The sequence below is a fragment of the Citrus clementina genome, unplaced genomic scaffold, assembly GCF_000493195.1.
Source record: "Citrus clementina cultivar Clemenules unplaced genomic scaffold, Citrus_clementina_v1.0 scaffold_4, whole genome shotgun sequence".
Taxonomy (NCBI): domain Eukaryota; kingdom Viridiplantae; phylum Streptophyta; class Magnoliopsida; order Sapindales; family Rutaceae; genus Citrus; species Citrus x clementina.
Genome location: NW_006262274.1, coordinates 4,820,998 through 4,835,041, shown reverse-complemented (window position 1 = coordinate 4,835,041; position 14,044 = coordinate 4,820,998). Strand labels below are relative to the sequence as shown.

Here is a 14,044-nt window from a genome sequence, read left to right as displayed (position 1 = left end):
TTACTGACAGAAGCTATAGACTACCACTTGGTTACTGGCCGTCGTTTTACAAAAAAATAACAGATATTAGTCAAATATTTCACTACAAACATTGGCAATATTTATGTACATAACTAAAGCACTATTTTTTATTCACTTCAGGCACTAATTACTTTTGTTTCATTTCTTTTATTCTTGAGAGCTGGGTAATAAGTTAATAATGTCTACGCATATGTTACTCATAACATTTGAGGAGAAATTCCAGAGGAGCTGGGGAATGTTGCGGCAGGATAATTTCAATCTAACATTGAAGATGTTATGGCTACAAAATAATTTCTTAACTGGAATCATTCCTTTATCAATCTTCAATTTTTCTACCCTATTGAACTTGGATTTGTGATGTAATAACTTAGCAGGTAGTCATCAGTCTTCACTAATAATATGCATGTGTGACATCTATATAAAATATTTGGCATGGAATCGCTACTTATCTTTATATAATTGAAGATGCCAGCGCTAACAAATAATTTCTTAATAAGCATTATTCCTTCTCAACTTGGGAATCTATTATCACTTCTAAAAACTTTATCTTAGCTATAACCAGCTCCCTGATTCTTTCCCTTCCTTCATCTTAAGCAAGTCTTCTTTACTAGCTAACATTTATTTTGAATATAGTAGGTTATTTGTTGACCTCCCAACAAATATTTGCTACAACCTTCCTCTACAAAAATTATCTTCGTCAATCAATGATTTCTTGGGAGCCATATCAAAAGCAATTGGCAACTTGACCAAGCTTAAGGAGTTATATCTTGACCAAAACAGACTCCAGGGTAAGCATAATCATAGACTTTATATTCATGTCAATTTTTTATTCATTACTCGTAGTATTTCACCTTGACCACTAATGCTCATTCCTAGAATGAGAGGAAGGTTGATATAAAGATTAGAAAATATTTATTTGCTAAAAAATTAATAGTGTTTGAGCATTTCAATTGCGAACATTGAAATAAATGTTGATAATAACTTTGAATCTTTTTTTTTTAATATTTGAGAAGAGAAATATAGGGATCTTCTCCTAATCTAATCTTTTCTAAATTTTGTATAAGATCATGACACATGCCATTTAAGTCTTTCTAAGGCTTGGATTTAATTTATATTAGACTTTCCTTATTAAAATTAGAACACATCGTTTTATTGCCTAATTATTTTAATAGCTCTAAGATTTATACTGATTACTACAAACACATCGACATCACGATCGATGGACCAATGGTTGCTTATATCTATGAACATTTAATCACAAGGCAATCTTTTTAACTTCCACAAAAAATTAAAAATAATAATAATAACAAGATAATATCATGATAAGTAATTCAGAAAGTAATCAAGAAACAGATTCTTATCGCACGATGAAGTGTACGAATCTTACAGCAAAATGACAAAAGGAGGGCAGAGAGTGAGGAGTGAAATCATGGAAACATAGGTGACTGCTGCTGAATGAACAGTCTTTGATTCTGTGGCTGCTGCCATTTTCTTGTTTCTTGATTTCTTCTTCACAAAGTCCGTTTATGCAATCCTCACGACTGTGAAGTGATATATATTGACTCAGTTGAGGTTGAATTGAGTGTGTGACTGTGTGAGTGTGAGTGTGAATGTGCTGGCAGGCTTGACTTGGAATATTGATTTTTTATTTTTGGGAAAAGTCTTGCGTGTAAACTCCGATCTTTCCCCTTCAATTTTGTTTACAAAGAGAGGGAGAGAATCCTTTCCGTTATTAAAATAAGGGGTAGGTTAAAAGATATAATATATATATATATATTATATTAAATTGTGTATTTTATATTTTTTTAATTTATTCTTTACTTTGATAATTTAAAAAAATTTCTTATTTAATAATAATTATATATATGTGTGTGTGCATGTGTATAAAATGGATAGTGGTAGCAAGGTAGCGTCTAGTAAGGAAAATGCTATTTGAGGTCCGAAAAATACTTCTGTAGAGTAAACATATCATTTTGACACCTTGATAGATATGTACTATTATGAGTTTTCTTTTTGTATGAAACAATTGTGAAATGTTTTGATTAAGGTCTTATCAATCCCTTGGACGAAATAGTACTATCATTAATGGTGTAATAAACTTGAATCAAAATATGTATTATTTATTAAGAATTATGATCAAATGCGTACAATTACATACTTTATGATGCACGATAAGACGCGTGTTATGATGTTATTAGTGGAATTGTATTACCCCACCAATAAAAAATCACACAAAGTACATGGCAACATGCATCAAATCAGTCCTCTATTAATTATGATTTAACAAACATTTCAAAAATAGATGAAGATCTAAACTACAAAATGTCCTAAAGTTTTTATACATCATACACTTATTTTTCTTAGATTCTTACTATATTTAAAAATGCACGCAGTTCAAACCCCCCCCCCCCCCCCCCCCCAATTGCATAAGTTCTTGCCAATTGTATCCAAATGATTAAAAGAGCTTATTGTATAAGAAAGTATGCAGATATACCCTTGTACAGAATTCCAGTGGTTTTGAACATGGGTGCATGACACGTGAGCTTTGGGCAGATAGATGTCCTTTGTTTATTTTTAATTTTTTTTTCTTCGGGAATCAATCGGTAACAAATTTGAGATTCAGATTGGCACATGCTTACATATTCAATTAGATTATAAACTTACGTCAGATTATATTACAAGTGTTAATGTATCTAGAATCCTAACAGATTTTAGATCTAATATGGAGTTCTAATTACTAAATCAAGAATATGAATGGCTTTACTCACCCCTTATTATTATTTTTTTGTAATAAAAGAATAAGAACATGAATTTATATGATAATTATTTTTTTTTAAAATTATACTAAATATATTCATGTCCATGATTTTTTCATCTTAAGAAATTAACAACTTTTTGAAATTTTTTTTAACAAAATTAATCATAAATGGAGTTTACTTGTAATTCAAGAGAACGTTTTAAGTAGTACGAACCAAATTATTGAACTTAAAACACCTAACAACTTTTGCAAGAACCCTTCCACAACACCCCCCTGGGGCCCACCGTGAGAAGTGCTTTAACGACCATGGACTGAGCAGCCTATGGCAACCCAATTTGTGGCAAGACCCATCCTCCAAGCCCACAATCATACTTGGGTTACTCTCGCTAAGATCCCATGTAATTTTTGTTTTTTGTTTTGTTGAGAAGTGTAATTTTTGTTGAGCAGTGCTCGACACTGCAATATTTAAATTTCAATTTGAGTTAGATATAATATAGTATTCATTAATTGGATGGTAATTAAATAATTTTAATAATTATGAAATATACTATTAATAAAAGAATGACACACAACATTAGGATTCAAGGTTAGATTTTAGGAATTGACATCCCTAATAAGGGCCGGCTTTAGAGTATCTGGGACCTTAAATAAATTTATTTTACGAGACCTCTTTTTATTCAGCAACTTTAATACTAAAAAAATAAAAACAAAAGAGCTCAAAATTCATTTCATCTTTAGTTTTTGAATTCAACAAATAATTAAGAAGATCAACAAAAATTTCGAAAAACAAAACCTAAAATTTACTTCCTTTAGGACTTTTAAAAAAATAAACAAATAAATAAATGAGAACAATACTATTTTTAAATAGAATATTTAGAATTATAGTAAGTAAAAAGTTGAGATGATAAATTGATGATCAAATAATATATATGGGCTTTGTATTTCAAGAAGGGAAAAAGTTCTTCCCATCCTTAGGGTTTCATGTAATAACCTATTTCATCCTTACTTTTTAAACAATATACCGAAACATTCTTTCGTTAACTCACCATTAGTTGATTGTCGTTTGTTAGTAATTCATTTAGGGTAAAAAATGATTTTCCATCAAAGAGAAAATTAGAAAAATAAATAAAAGTTGACATATAACTAAAAATGATTTTATCTAATCTCACTAAATAGGAAATACCGAAAATGATGAAAAACTTCCATTTTAAGTAATTTTTTTTACTTCTTTCTATTTTAGCGGCATGAAAGCCCTATAAACCCTAGATCTAAGTACAAAAAATATCACAATTTTCTTATTCATATAAGTATACTCTCTAATTGCACTGTAAAATAACTTGAATTGAGTTGAAGATAAAGAAAATATTCAGCACATACAAGCACATAAAAATTGGTGGTATTTTTGAGTTTTTCTTCCAATGATTTAAAGATATTGTGTTAATTACAGTTTGTTCCTTATGGCAATTATTCAATGGATATATCAAATTATATCATCGTTGATTTCATTTAAGAAAAAATTAATGAATTTTGCATACTTTGTAATGTTATATAATTGTGTAAACAAATTATTTTACTATAGTTTGTATCACTTTAATGAAAATCATATTTTGCCCTCAATGAATTACTAGTTAACGGCTTTACACTAACGGTGAATTAACGAAAGGATATTTTAGGTTATTATTTGAAAAGTAAGGATGAAACGTGCTATTACATTAAACCTTAGGGATCAAAAGAGCTTTTTCCCTTTCAAGAAATTAATTTTTTTACTTTTTTGAATGAAATAATGCATGAAATAATTTTCTTTATAAAGAAGAGAGTAAGAAATTTTTCCATCTATGATTTTTTAGATTATGAGGATCTTAATAGAAATTAAAATGAATGCCCGAAATCAATCATTATATTGTTAAATAATTAAGTTTTTTTAAGAAATTGAAAAGGCAAAAATTTTATTTATTTATCTTGGAAAAAAAATGAACGAATAAGTGGTTAGACAATATTATTAATTGTATCTCTTTACAATAAGATTACTAAATATGAATTTTTTTTATTAAAAGAATTCTTAATTATAGGATGATTGTTGATTGGAAAGATGTCTATTAGATTTTACTAATGTGTATTAGATTTAACCATCATGCATATTTTTTTAAAATCTCTAGTAACTAGAGAATTATTAATAAAATATTCAAAAAATGAGCCATTCCTACAATTTGGGGCTAAGGCAACTGCATTTTTCGCTTGTATTTAAAGCCACTTCTATTCTAAATATTATTGATTTTTGTTAATACCATTAATAACTATTTGATTTAAAATTTTGTCAACATTATTAAATGATAACGAAGGTCCTTTATAGAACTTTAAGGCAAAAGAAATCAGAATAAATAGCAAATTAAGATATTTAAGTGACATTATCAATATTGCAAGAGAGGACAATCATATTGTGTTCTTAATTCACTTATTAAACATAAAACTTCTTCTTCCTCTTTTTTTTTTTTTGGTTTATTATATAAAATTACGTATTCAAATATGCCAATATAAATTCGCTTTTACAAGAAACTAATCAAAATTGGAAGCGCAAAAATTTGACTGTTATCTTCTATAACGTTATGGATTTGGTAAGTGACATATGCGGTAACTGACATCTTCTTTAAAAATATATGGGTCCCACCACTATGACAACTTTTATATTATTTTAAAGGAGCCGTAGGTTACCGTAACTATAATTTAGGAGCACCCTAACATTATATTCCTAAAAAGTTAATGATGATCAATTATTTGACCGTTATACTCGTAAGTCAGATTATTCAAGAAAGCAAGAACTTATTTGGGGCCTAACGACAGTTAAACCATTTATTTTATTAAAAGATTTTGAGGAGCATAATACTATTTGACAAGGATCTATATGAAGAAAACTAAGATGTATTGACTTAGTTGTGATTTACGCAAAAATATGAGGGCTTGATGTCATTGCAGCATATAAATATTCAGGGTTTTGCAGAGTTCAATAAACCCCTGAACCGTTCTGCCCTTTCCCTCTCAATATCTTCGCAGTAGTAGCATGAAACCGACTCGTATTTCAATTAGCCCCAAGAAAAATCTATTTTCCGGGAAACAAAACGAAAAAAAAAAAAAAATTTCAACATCTTTGATTAAAACCCACTTCACTTTCTTGTATTGTTGAAAAGTTTTCTGCTAGTTCTCCTCTTCATTATCAAAGCTCAATATGCTATGGAGATGCAAACGGAGCTTGTTTTACACAGCACAAAGGAGCCAAATCTTGAAAACGATAATATCCTTTAAGTCAATTCACCAAATTTCATCACCTAAGGTATGTGCAACAACACATCAGGATTTTCCTATCATTCTTGCTCCTCATATTGTGCACTCAACTTTATTGAACTGCCCTTCTGATTTGATTGCTTTGAGTTTTTTCATTTGGTGTGCAAAGCAACGTGATTACTTTCATGATGTTCAATCATTTGATCATATGATTAGTGTGGTTACTCGTTTGACTGGAAGGTTTGAGACTGTGAGAGGAATTGTGGGTGAATTGGCGCGTGTCGGGTGTGTTATAAAGGCACAAACTTTCTTGCTTTTTTTGAGGATTTATTGGCGTGGGGAAATGTATGGGATGGTTTTGGAGGCTTTTGATGAAATGGTTAGGTTTGGTTTTACGCCTAACACATTTGCGCGTAATATTGTTATGGATGTATTATTCAAGATTGGACGTGTTGACCTTGGTATTAAGGTTCTGAAAGAGACCCAGTTGCCGAATTTCTTGAGTTTTAACATTGCATTGTGTAATTTATGCAAGTTAAATGATGTTAGTAATGTTAAGGATGTCATTGGGATGATGGTTAGGAAGGGCTTTTATCCTAATGTCAGGATGTTTGAGATACTTTTAAATTGTTTCTGCAAAATGGGTAGGATCGCTGAAGCGTACCAACTGTTAGGTCTAATGATTACTTTGGGAACTTCGTTGTCTGTGAATGCTTGGACGGTACTCATTGATGGGTTTCGCCGGTTGAGAAGACTTGATATGGCAGGTTATTTATGGGAAAAGATGGTTCAGAATGGTTGTTCTCCGAATGTTGTAACATATACATCTTTAATTAAGGGATTCATGGAAGCCAAAATGTTCAGCATTGCATTTAGTTTTTTAGATATGTTGGAATCTGAAGGGCATGCTCCTGACTTGGTGTTTCATAATGTTTTAATAGATTGCTTATCTAAGATGGGAAGCTATGATGATGCACTTGATGTTTATGATGGTTTGTTAGAACTGAAGTTAGTTCCCGATTCTTATACATTTTGTTCTTTACTGTCCACTGTATGTTTGTCTGGAAGATTCTCTCTTTTACCCAAGTTAGTTTGTGGACTTGAGGTGGAAGCAGATCTAGTAGTCTATAATGCACTTTTAAGTTACTTTTGTAAGGCTGGTTTCCCGAATCAGGCCGTCAAGTTATATAATACTATGCTGGATAAAGGTTTCACGCCAGATAATTACAGCTTTGTTGGATTACTTTGTGGACTATGTGGAGCAAGAAAGATTGATGAAGCAATTAATGTGTACCAGGGGATAGTCATGAATAATCCGGCTGTTAATGCTCATGTCCATACTGCAATTGTGGATAGACTTATAGAAGCTGGCAGATGCCACAAGGCCATCCAATTGTTTAGGAGAGCCATCGTAGAGAAATACCCACTAGATGTTGTATCATACACAGTTGCTATTCGTGGACTTCTCGAGGGTGGAAGGACTGAAGAAGCATATATCTTGTATAGTCAGATGAAGCACATTGCTGTACCTCCCAATGCCTACACATATAGAGTAATGCTCCTTAGTTTCTGTAAGGAACGGAATATTAAGATGGTTAAACGGCTATTGCAAGATGTCATTGATGCAAGGATTGAACTGGACTACCATACATCCATCAGGCTAACTAAATTTATATTCAAGTTTCATTCATCTTCTTCGGCAGTAAATCAGTTAGTTGAAATGTGTAATTTGGGGTTGATACCTGATGAAATGTGGAGGAAGTTGGGGTTGTTATCTGATGAGATGATGACGCCTGTGTCACTGTTCGATGGATTTGTCCCTTGTGAAAGAAGAGCAGGCAATGCAAATTATTTATTGTTGAATGGTGGTGTTGGAAGATAACCAATTTTTGGGATCATCTTGCTCTGATGAACTTTCTGATATCATTGCTGCTTCCCTGATGTCAAATATAGTCGGAATCATAAATTTATATCTACTCAGACAGTGTAGTTTTTGTCATATGGAACTCAGCATGCTCTAGGACATTCAGGCATCTAAAAATCTAGCTGGTAATCTCTCTTTCCTTTTTTTCTTTTCTCTTTTTCCGAAGAAATTTTTCAATAATCACCTTGGTTTTGCTCATTTTTTCTGTGCTTTAAGAGGGGTTGTATCGAGGACAATTGCTTGAGATGCAAAGATAAAGCGGAAATATCTACTACATGTTGATCAATTGTATGTGGTATGCAAGGAAATTATGGTAATCGTTTTCCTTCCTGAAGTTTATTATTATTGGTTAGACCCCTGCAGAATTGAGAACTTTATTTTAATCACATCCTGCAAAATCTTTCCTCATCACACATGGATGCAGAAGGATCATGGGCTGGTTTGAGAGCATTAATCAGGAGCAACAAATGTGAAGTGATTGCACGTGGCTGCAGCAAGTATCTGCAGAAGCATTAGCAATTTTACAAGGTATTGAAATGACATAGATTTCAGGTTTGTAGCCCGCCCTTAGTCATTGAGTCTGACTCTTTGAACGTAATCAAATGAAGCAAAATCTCCATTTTGCTTATTGAAGTGCATGTTTTGGGCAAGAATATTCGATTTTAATAAGAAAATATGGGTATTCAAGAATAATGATCAAATGGTTTAATTTTTTATTAACTTAAACTTTCATAATCTTATCCTGCTGGCAGCGAAGAAAGATTCAGGTATATACATATATTTTTCGTAAAATGTTAAGATCAATTAGGAATGTTGACAGTAAAAAGTAATGACAAGAATATATCAAGGTGCAAGTATTTCGCAATTGGCTGGGGGCTATTGCACCCTTAAAAAAAAAAAAATTCAGCACCCATTCTTAGCAGAAAAATGTAGCACCTATTATGAAGGACAATTTAATTTAATTAAGTTTGCTGTAATTTATTATTAAGCTCAAGTTATTAACAAGCCTCAGCTATTTTTGCAGATGAAAATGCTTCTGTTAGCAGCAAGAGAACTAGGAGAGGCAAAGCCAAATGCTTAAATTGCAAGGTCAAACAAATCCTTTGGTTAAATTAGCAATAGCTGGGACGGGGTTTGGTTTGGATTGTCTGTGTTCTTGAGGGTTCAATTTTCCTCTCACAAAAGAAACATAACTCCAGTTTATAGGAGAGGCAAACGGTGATTAATGATTTTTTATGACTAAACTTTATTTTTTATGTTGTTAATAACCACCATAGACTATATGGCACCAGGTCTGTTCCACATTAAATGTTTTTTTTTTTTATTTCTTTAATACTTTCTGATACGTTATTTATTTCTTATGATCTTCATTTGAGCATATTATTGTAAATTATTTTATCTTACTATCTAATTGTTGAAATCCATAGAATATGGAAGAGAAGGACAAGCATCCACAAATGAGGGATGTTTACAGCTTTGGGATTATGATAATGGAAACATTAAGTGGGAAGAAACCTACAAATGAAATATTTTATGGAGAAATGACATTAAAGCATTAGGCTAATGATTTGCTACCCAATTCAGTTATGGAAGTTGTTGGTGCAAATTTGCTGCATTGGGAATACAAACATTTTATGACCAAAGAGCAATGCATGTCATTTGTCTTCAATTTAGCTATGGAGTGTACTGTGGAATCACCAAAACAGAGAATCAATACAAAGAAAATTGTAACGAGACTTTTAAAAGCAGAGAATCAACTTGTTGTCATGAACACCATGACTAGAAAAAATATAAATCGATTGAATGTTAAAAGCCATGGTTATGAAATTGATTTTAAGAGTCATGGTTAACTTTCACATGAACTTGTTCATAATTCAAAAAAAAAATTTAAGTAATCATATACAAGTCTCATTAATTTTATAATAGAAAACAAAATTAAAATATAAAAAATATGAACTTGCTAAATCAAAACTTTGATATTGGAGAGAACACACATTAGTGGCGGCGGTAAATTGTAACGCTAATATGATATTTAATGACTTATATATTAGAGTATATGGTAAATAAGACATAATTATCTTTTTTGTAAAATTATTAATGTTATAATAAGAACTTTCAAAAACTGTGATTGGTTTATTTTAAACTGCTTATGAAAAATAAACCTTATCTTATTTTAAAAAACTGTAATAAAATAGAAAAAATTATGAAATAAATAATTTTTACAAAATTTATCAAATTTCTACTATAATCCCAATGGGACTATGATTAATCAATGTCTTATCGTCTTTGCTTTCATTGACTTTGACTTCTCTTTCATTGATTTCTTCATCTTGGAAGATAATTTTTGCAGCGAGATCGACAAAATTTAATTCAAGTTAAAAGATCAGAAACGAGTGCCCCTAACAAATACAATTCAAGCCGCGGAATTTTGTTGGACTTATCGGCACCTGTGAATCCTCGAAGCATCAAACGAAGAGCAAAAACATTTCAACGTTTGTTGTTACGTGGAGAGGAATCTTTTCTCGCTTTAATTTCTCTCCTCTATTTTCTGATTTTTCTCTTTCACGTGGAGAGAAATTTAGGTTTCATCATAAATACTTAGAAGCACTTCCGAGTGTCACTCCATCATAAATACTTAATTAGTCATTACCCGATTGTCTTCTGTTCCATTGGCTTTGCAATTCATGACTTTTGAGTCGAGCTAAGGATCGACAAAAATGTTATAACCCATAAAGCACGCATAAACACTATTCAATGGGCCGCTAATTTATTCTTCTTGAAAGAGAATACGAAGAATATGAGAGAGAGAATGGGACCGTGTAATTAAATTTAAATTTCAAGTGGGCAGTCCCACTTCCACCATCGCTATCTCTTATGCGTGTCAAATTTAAATTTGAAAATAAGAAAATCTCAGCACGTCTATGTGATAACGTTACGACACTGTTTCATTTAAGTTTTAATTCTCATGACCACTTTTAATAGATAAGTCTTGGGTGTCAAAATTTTGAAACATTCAATTTTTATGATTTTTTATCAAGTAAATGCTTGTTTACTTTTTGTATTTTGATTTAAATACTCATTTAATTTTTATATTTTAAAAAGTACTTCAATATACTATTATTATTAAATATATTATATTCTTATCTTTACCTTTATAATGCTACCCTATCAACAATATTCTTAATATTAATTAATTTATCAAAAAAATTTAATAGCAAGTTAACTAATTATTAATTACCAAATTAATCAATAAATATCAGTATGAAAGAAATAGTTTTTTTTTGTACTTTAACTAGAATATGACAAATAACTATTTTTAAATAAATTAATATCAACTAACTGAAAGTAATATTTAATATCATTACAATAATCTTACTAATAATTGTATATAAAAATTTAATTTATCAAATTAATCCTAAAAGTAAAATAATAACATAAAAATTTCTTTAATTTTTATGGAGAGGGACACTGCATGTATTCAACTATTATTCAGAGAGTTGTGAGTCGACCCACTTCACATGTTTCCTAATTAGAGTTCGACATGTGCAATGTTACTCTCCATAAGGCGGTCAATGACACCACTCTTTTGATCAAAATCCTTAGATTATTTTGACAAATTTTATTCCAACTATAATTAAACTTAAACTTGTATATTTTTAATAATTTTAATTAATATTGTGAATATTAATTTCATGAATAAAAATGTATATTTATAACACTTTGCCATTATTAATAAAATGTTTTGAGATAAATAATTGAATTTATATTAGTATTTTCCAATTATTTAATTTTATTTATAAATTATCTATGAATTCATCCAAACCCACTATAAATAATTTAGTCAAATCCTATCTAATTTGCTCTAATACAATCTTATCTAATCATATATTCAGTTTAATCCAGCATTACAAATATGAATCTCTTGCATTCTTCCTGTAATGCAGTATACCACACATTTCATCTTGCAAGCATATGGAGTTTTTTAGCTTCTCCAATAATCCACTAGATGGCAATCTTTTAAGAGCTATAGGCAATCTTTATCAATCTTTGGAAGTCTTATCGTTGTTCAACTGTAATATTAGTGGCGGCGTTCCTGAGGAGATCAACAGCTTGACCAACTTAATAGCAACTTATTTAAAAGGCAATAAATCGAATGAGTCAATTCTGATTACTCTCCGCAAATTAAAAAATATTCGATTATTGAGTTTTCAAGATAATCAATTGGAAGGATCAATTCCAGACATTTGATGTCGTTTGACTGCCTTATTTTAGCTGGACTTAAACGGCAATAAACTTTCAGGATCCATCCCTACGTGCTTCAGCAATCTCACTTCTCTAAGGAACCTCTATTTGGTGCCCCGGGGGGGGGGGTGATGCAGCGGAAGTTTAATGTTCAAAATATTCCGTTGATTCTAGAGAATACCGGAACAAAAGAACAACTAAATTCATGTTGATTCAAAAGAATACCGCGAATTTAGGGGTTAAGACTCGTTGATTCCGCAGAATACCAAGAATTAATTGTTCAAATACTCACAAAGAGATTTGAAAATTGAAATATTATTAAACTCAAAATTCTCTGCTTGTAAAAGCTACAAAAGACACTTATTTATATTAAGTAAGACTTATCCTAATATGATTAGAAAACCTATTTTAATAAGACTTATGCCTAAATTAGGAATATTACCCAAATAAACAATACCTAAACAATAAGACTCTAAATAGGAAACCAAATTAAACTAGAATACAAATTAATTAAAATATTCCTAAATATTATACATTTAAATATAATTAGGATTTCTTCAATTTCTTGCTCTGCATCATTCCCGCCAGGTTGGAGAAAATTCGTCCTTGAATTTTGTATGTTGTAGTCTTCAAGAACATCTTCATGTGCATAAGGATTAATTTTTAAAACAGAGCTTTGACATAGATGACAAACTTTAAATTTTCCAACTTTTGTTATAACGTCCATCCAATCACTCCAATGGCGTAAAATAAATTCTTCTATCAACAACTTCTCCAATAATGTCTTCTCGTATTGTTCGTGTCGAACTTCAACATAGTTAAGGAGAAATGATTTCTTCTCATAATCCACTAACTGTTGAAAAATATCACAACTCTTTTTGTCTTCTTTCAGCAAATCAAGAGAACAATAAGAGATTGTATCAACAACTATCTCTCTCTCCTCCACAAGATCAAAAGATGGATAAACAATTACCTCTTCTCGTCCCACAATATCAAGATACTCATCAAATTTCGGCGATTGATCCAAATCAATATTGTCTTTGTGTTGAGGATTTGTTGTAGACATGAATGGCCAATTAATATTCTCCTCGGAAGGAATAATATTGTCGAAAGGAACAAAGTTACAATTTTCCTCATTATCTTCATAACAAACATCATCGTGAACAACTTCATCAAATCCATATGCATGCTTTATGTGTAAAGATTTTCTATCTCGAATTTTCTCTAAATCTTGAGAAATTGAACGCAAAATCCTCAACATCTTAACTAAAACATTTCTCAAGATGAAATCTTCACGTCGATGTTGTGATTTCATGATATAATTTTTTTCTTTTTTTTTCCTATGCTTTTTTTGGTGTTGTTTGGGTTTTTTTTTAAAACTAAATGGAAAAAAAAAACAAAAAAGGAAAAAAGGAAAGGTTTGGTGGTAGATGGAGTTAGATTGGTGAGACCAGGTTTTGGCTTTGATACTAAACTGATGTAGCGGAAGTTTAATGTTCAAAATATTCTGTTGATTCTAAAGAATACCGGAACAAAAAAACAACTAAATTCACGTTGATTCAAAAGAATACCGCGAATTTAGGGGTTAAGACTCGTTGATTCCGCAGAATACCGAGGATTAATTGTTCAAATACTCACAAAGAGATTTGAAAATTGAAATATTATTAAACTCAAAATTCTCTGCTTGTAAAAGCTACAAAAGACACTTATTTATATTAAGTAAGACTTATCCTAATATGATTAAAAAACCTATTTTAATAAGACTTATGCCTAAATTAGGAATATTACCCAAATAAGCAATACCTAAACAATAAGACTCTAAA

At 30.8% G+C, this 14,044-nt stretch overlaps 1 protein-coding gene across 2 annotated transcripts; it reads left to right on the top strand.

The window, feature by feature from the left end:
- The first annotated feature begins 5,801 nt into the window (after window positions 1-5,801).
- LOC18045128 (putative pentatricopeptide repeat-containing protein At1g16830) lies at window positions 5,802-9,266 on the top strand. 2 transcript variants are annotated; one of them, XM_024186390.1, is made up of 4 exons: window positions 5,802-8,104; window positions 8,196-8,267; window positions 8,404-8,507; window positions 9,004-9,266. In XM_024186390.1, exon 1 carries the CDS (start codon window positions 6,000-6,002, stop codon window positions 7,935-7,937), a length of 1,938 nt encoding a protein of 645 aa, XP_024042158.1. In that variant the 5' UTR covers window positions 5,802-5,999; the 3' UTR covers window positions 7,938-8,104; window positions 8,196-8,267; window positions 8,404-8,507; window positions 9,004-9,266. The 2 variants fall into 2 exon arrangements, with proteins under 2 accessions (XP_024042158.1, XP_006436328.2); XM_006436265.2 differs by having other exon boundaries at window positions 8,196-8,292.
- The last annotated feature ends 4,778 nt before the right edge of the window (window positions 9,267-14,044 follow it).

What these genes read in the sequence shown, in the direction of transcription:
- LOC18045128 (XM_024186390.1), top strand. Translation starts at nt 6,000, where the DNA reads ATGCTATGGAGATGCAAACGGAGCTTGTTTTACACAGCACAAAGGAGC.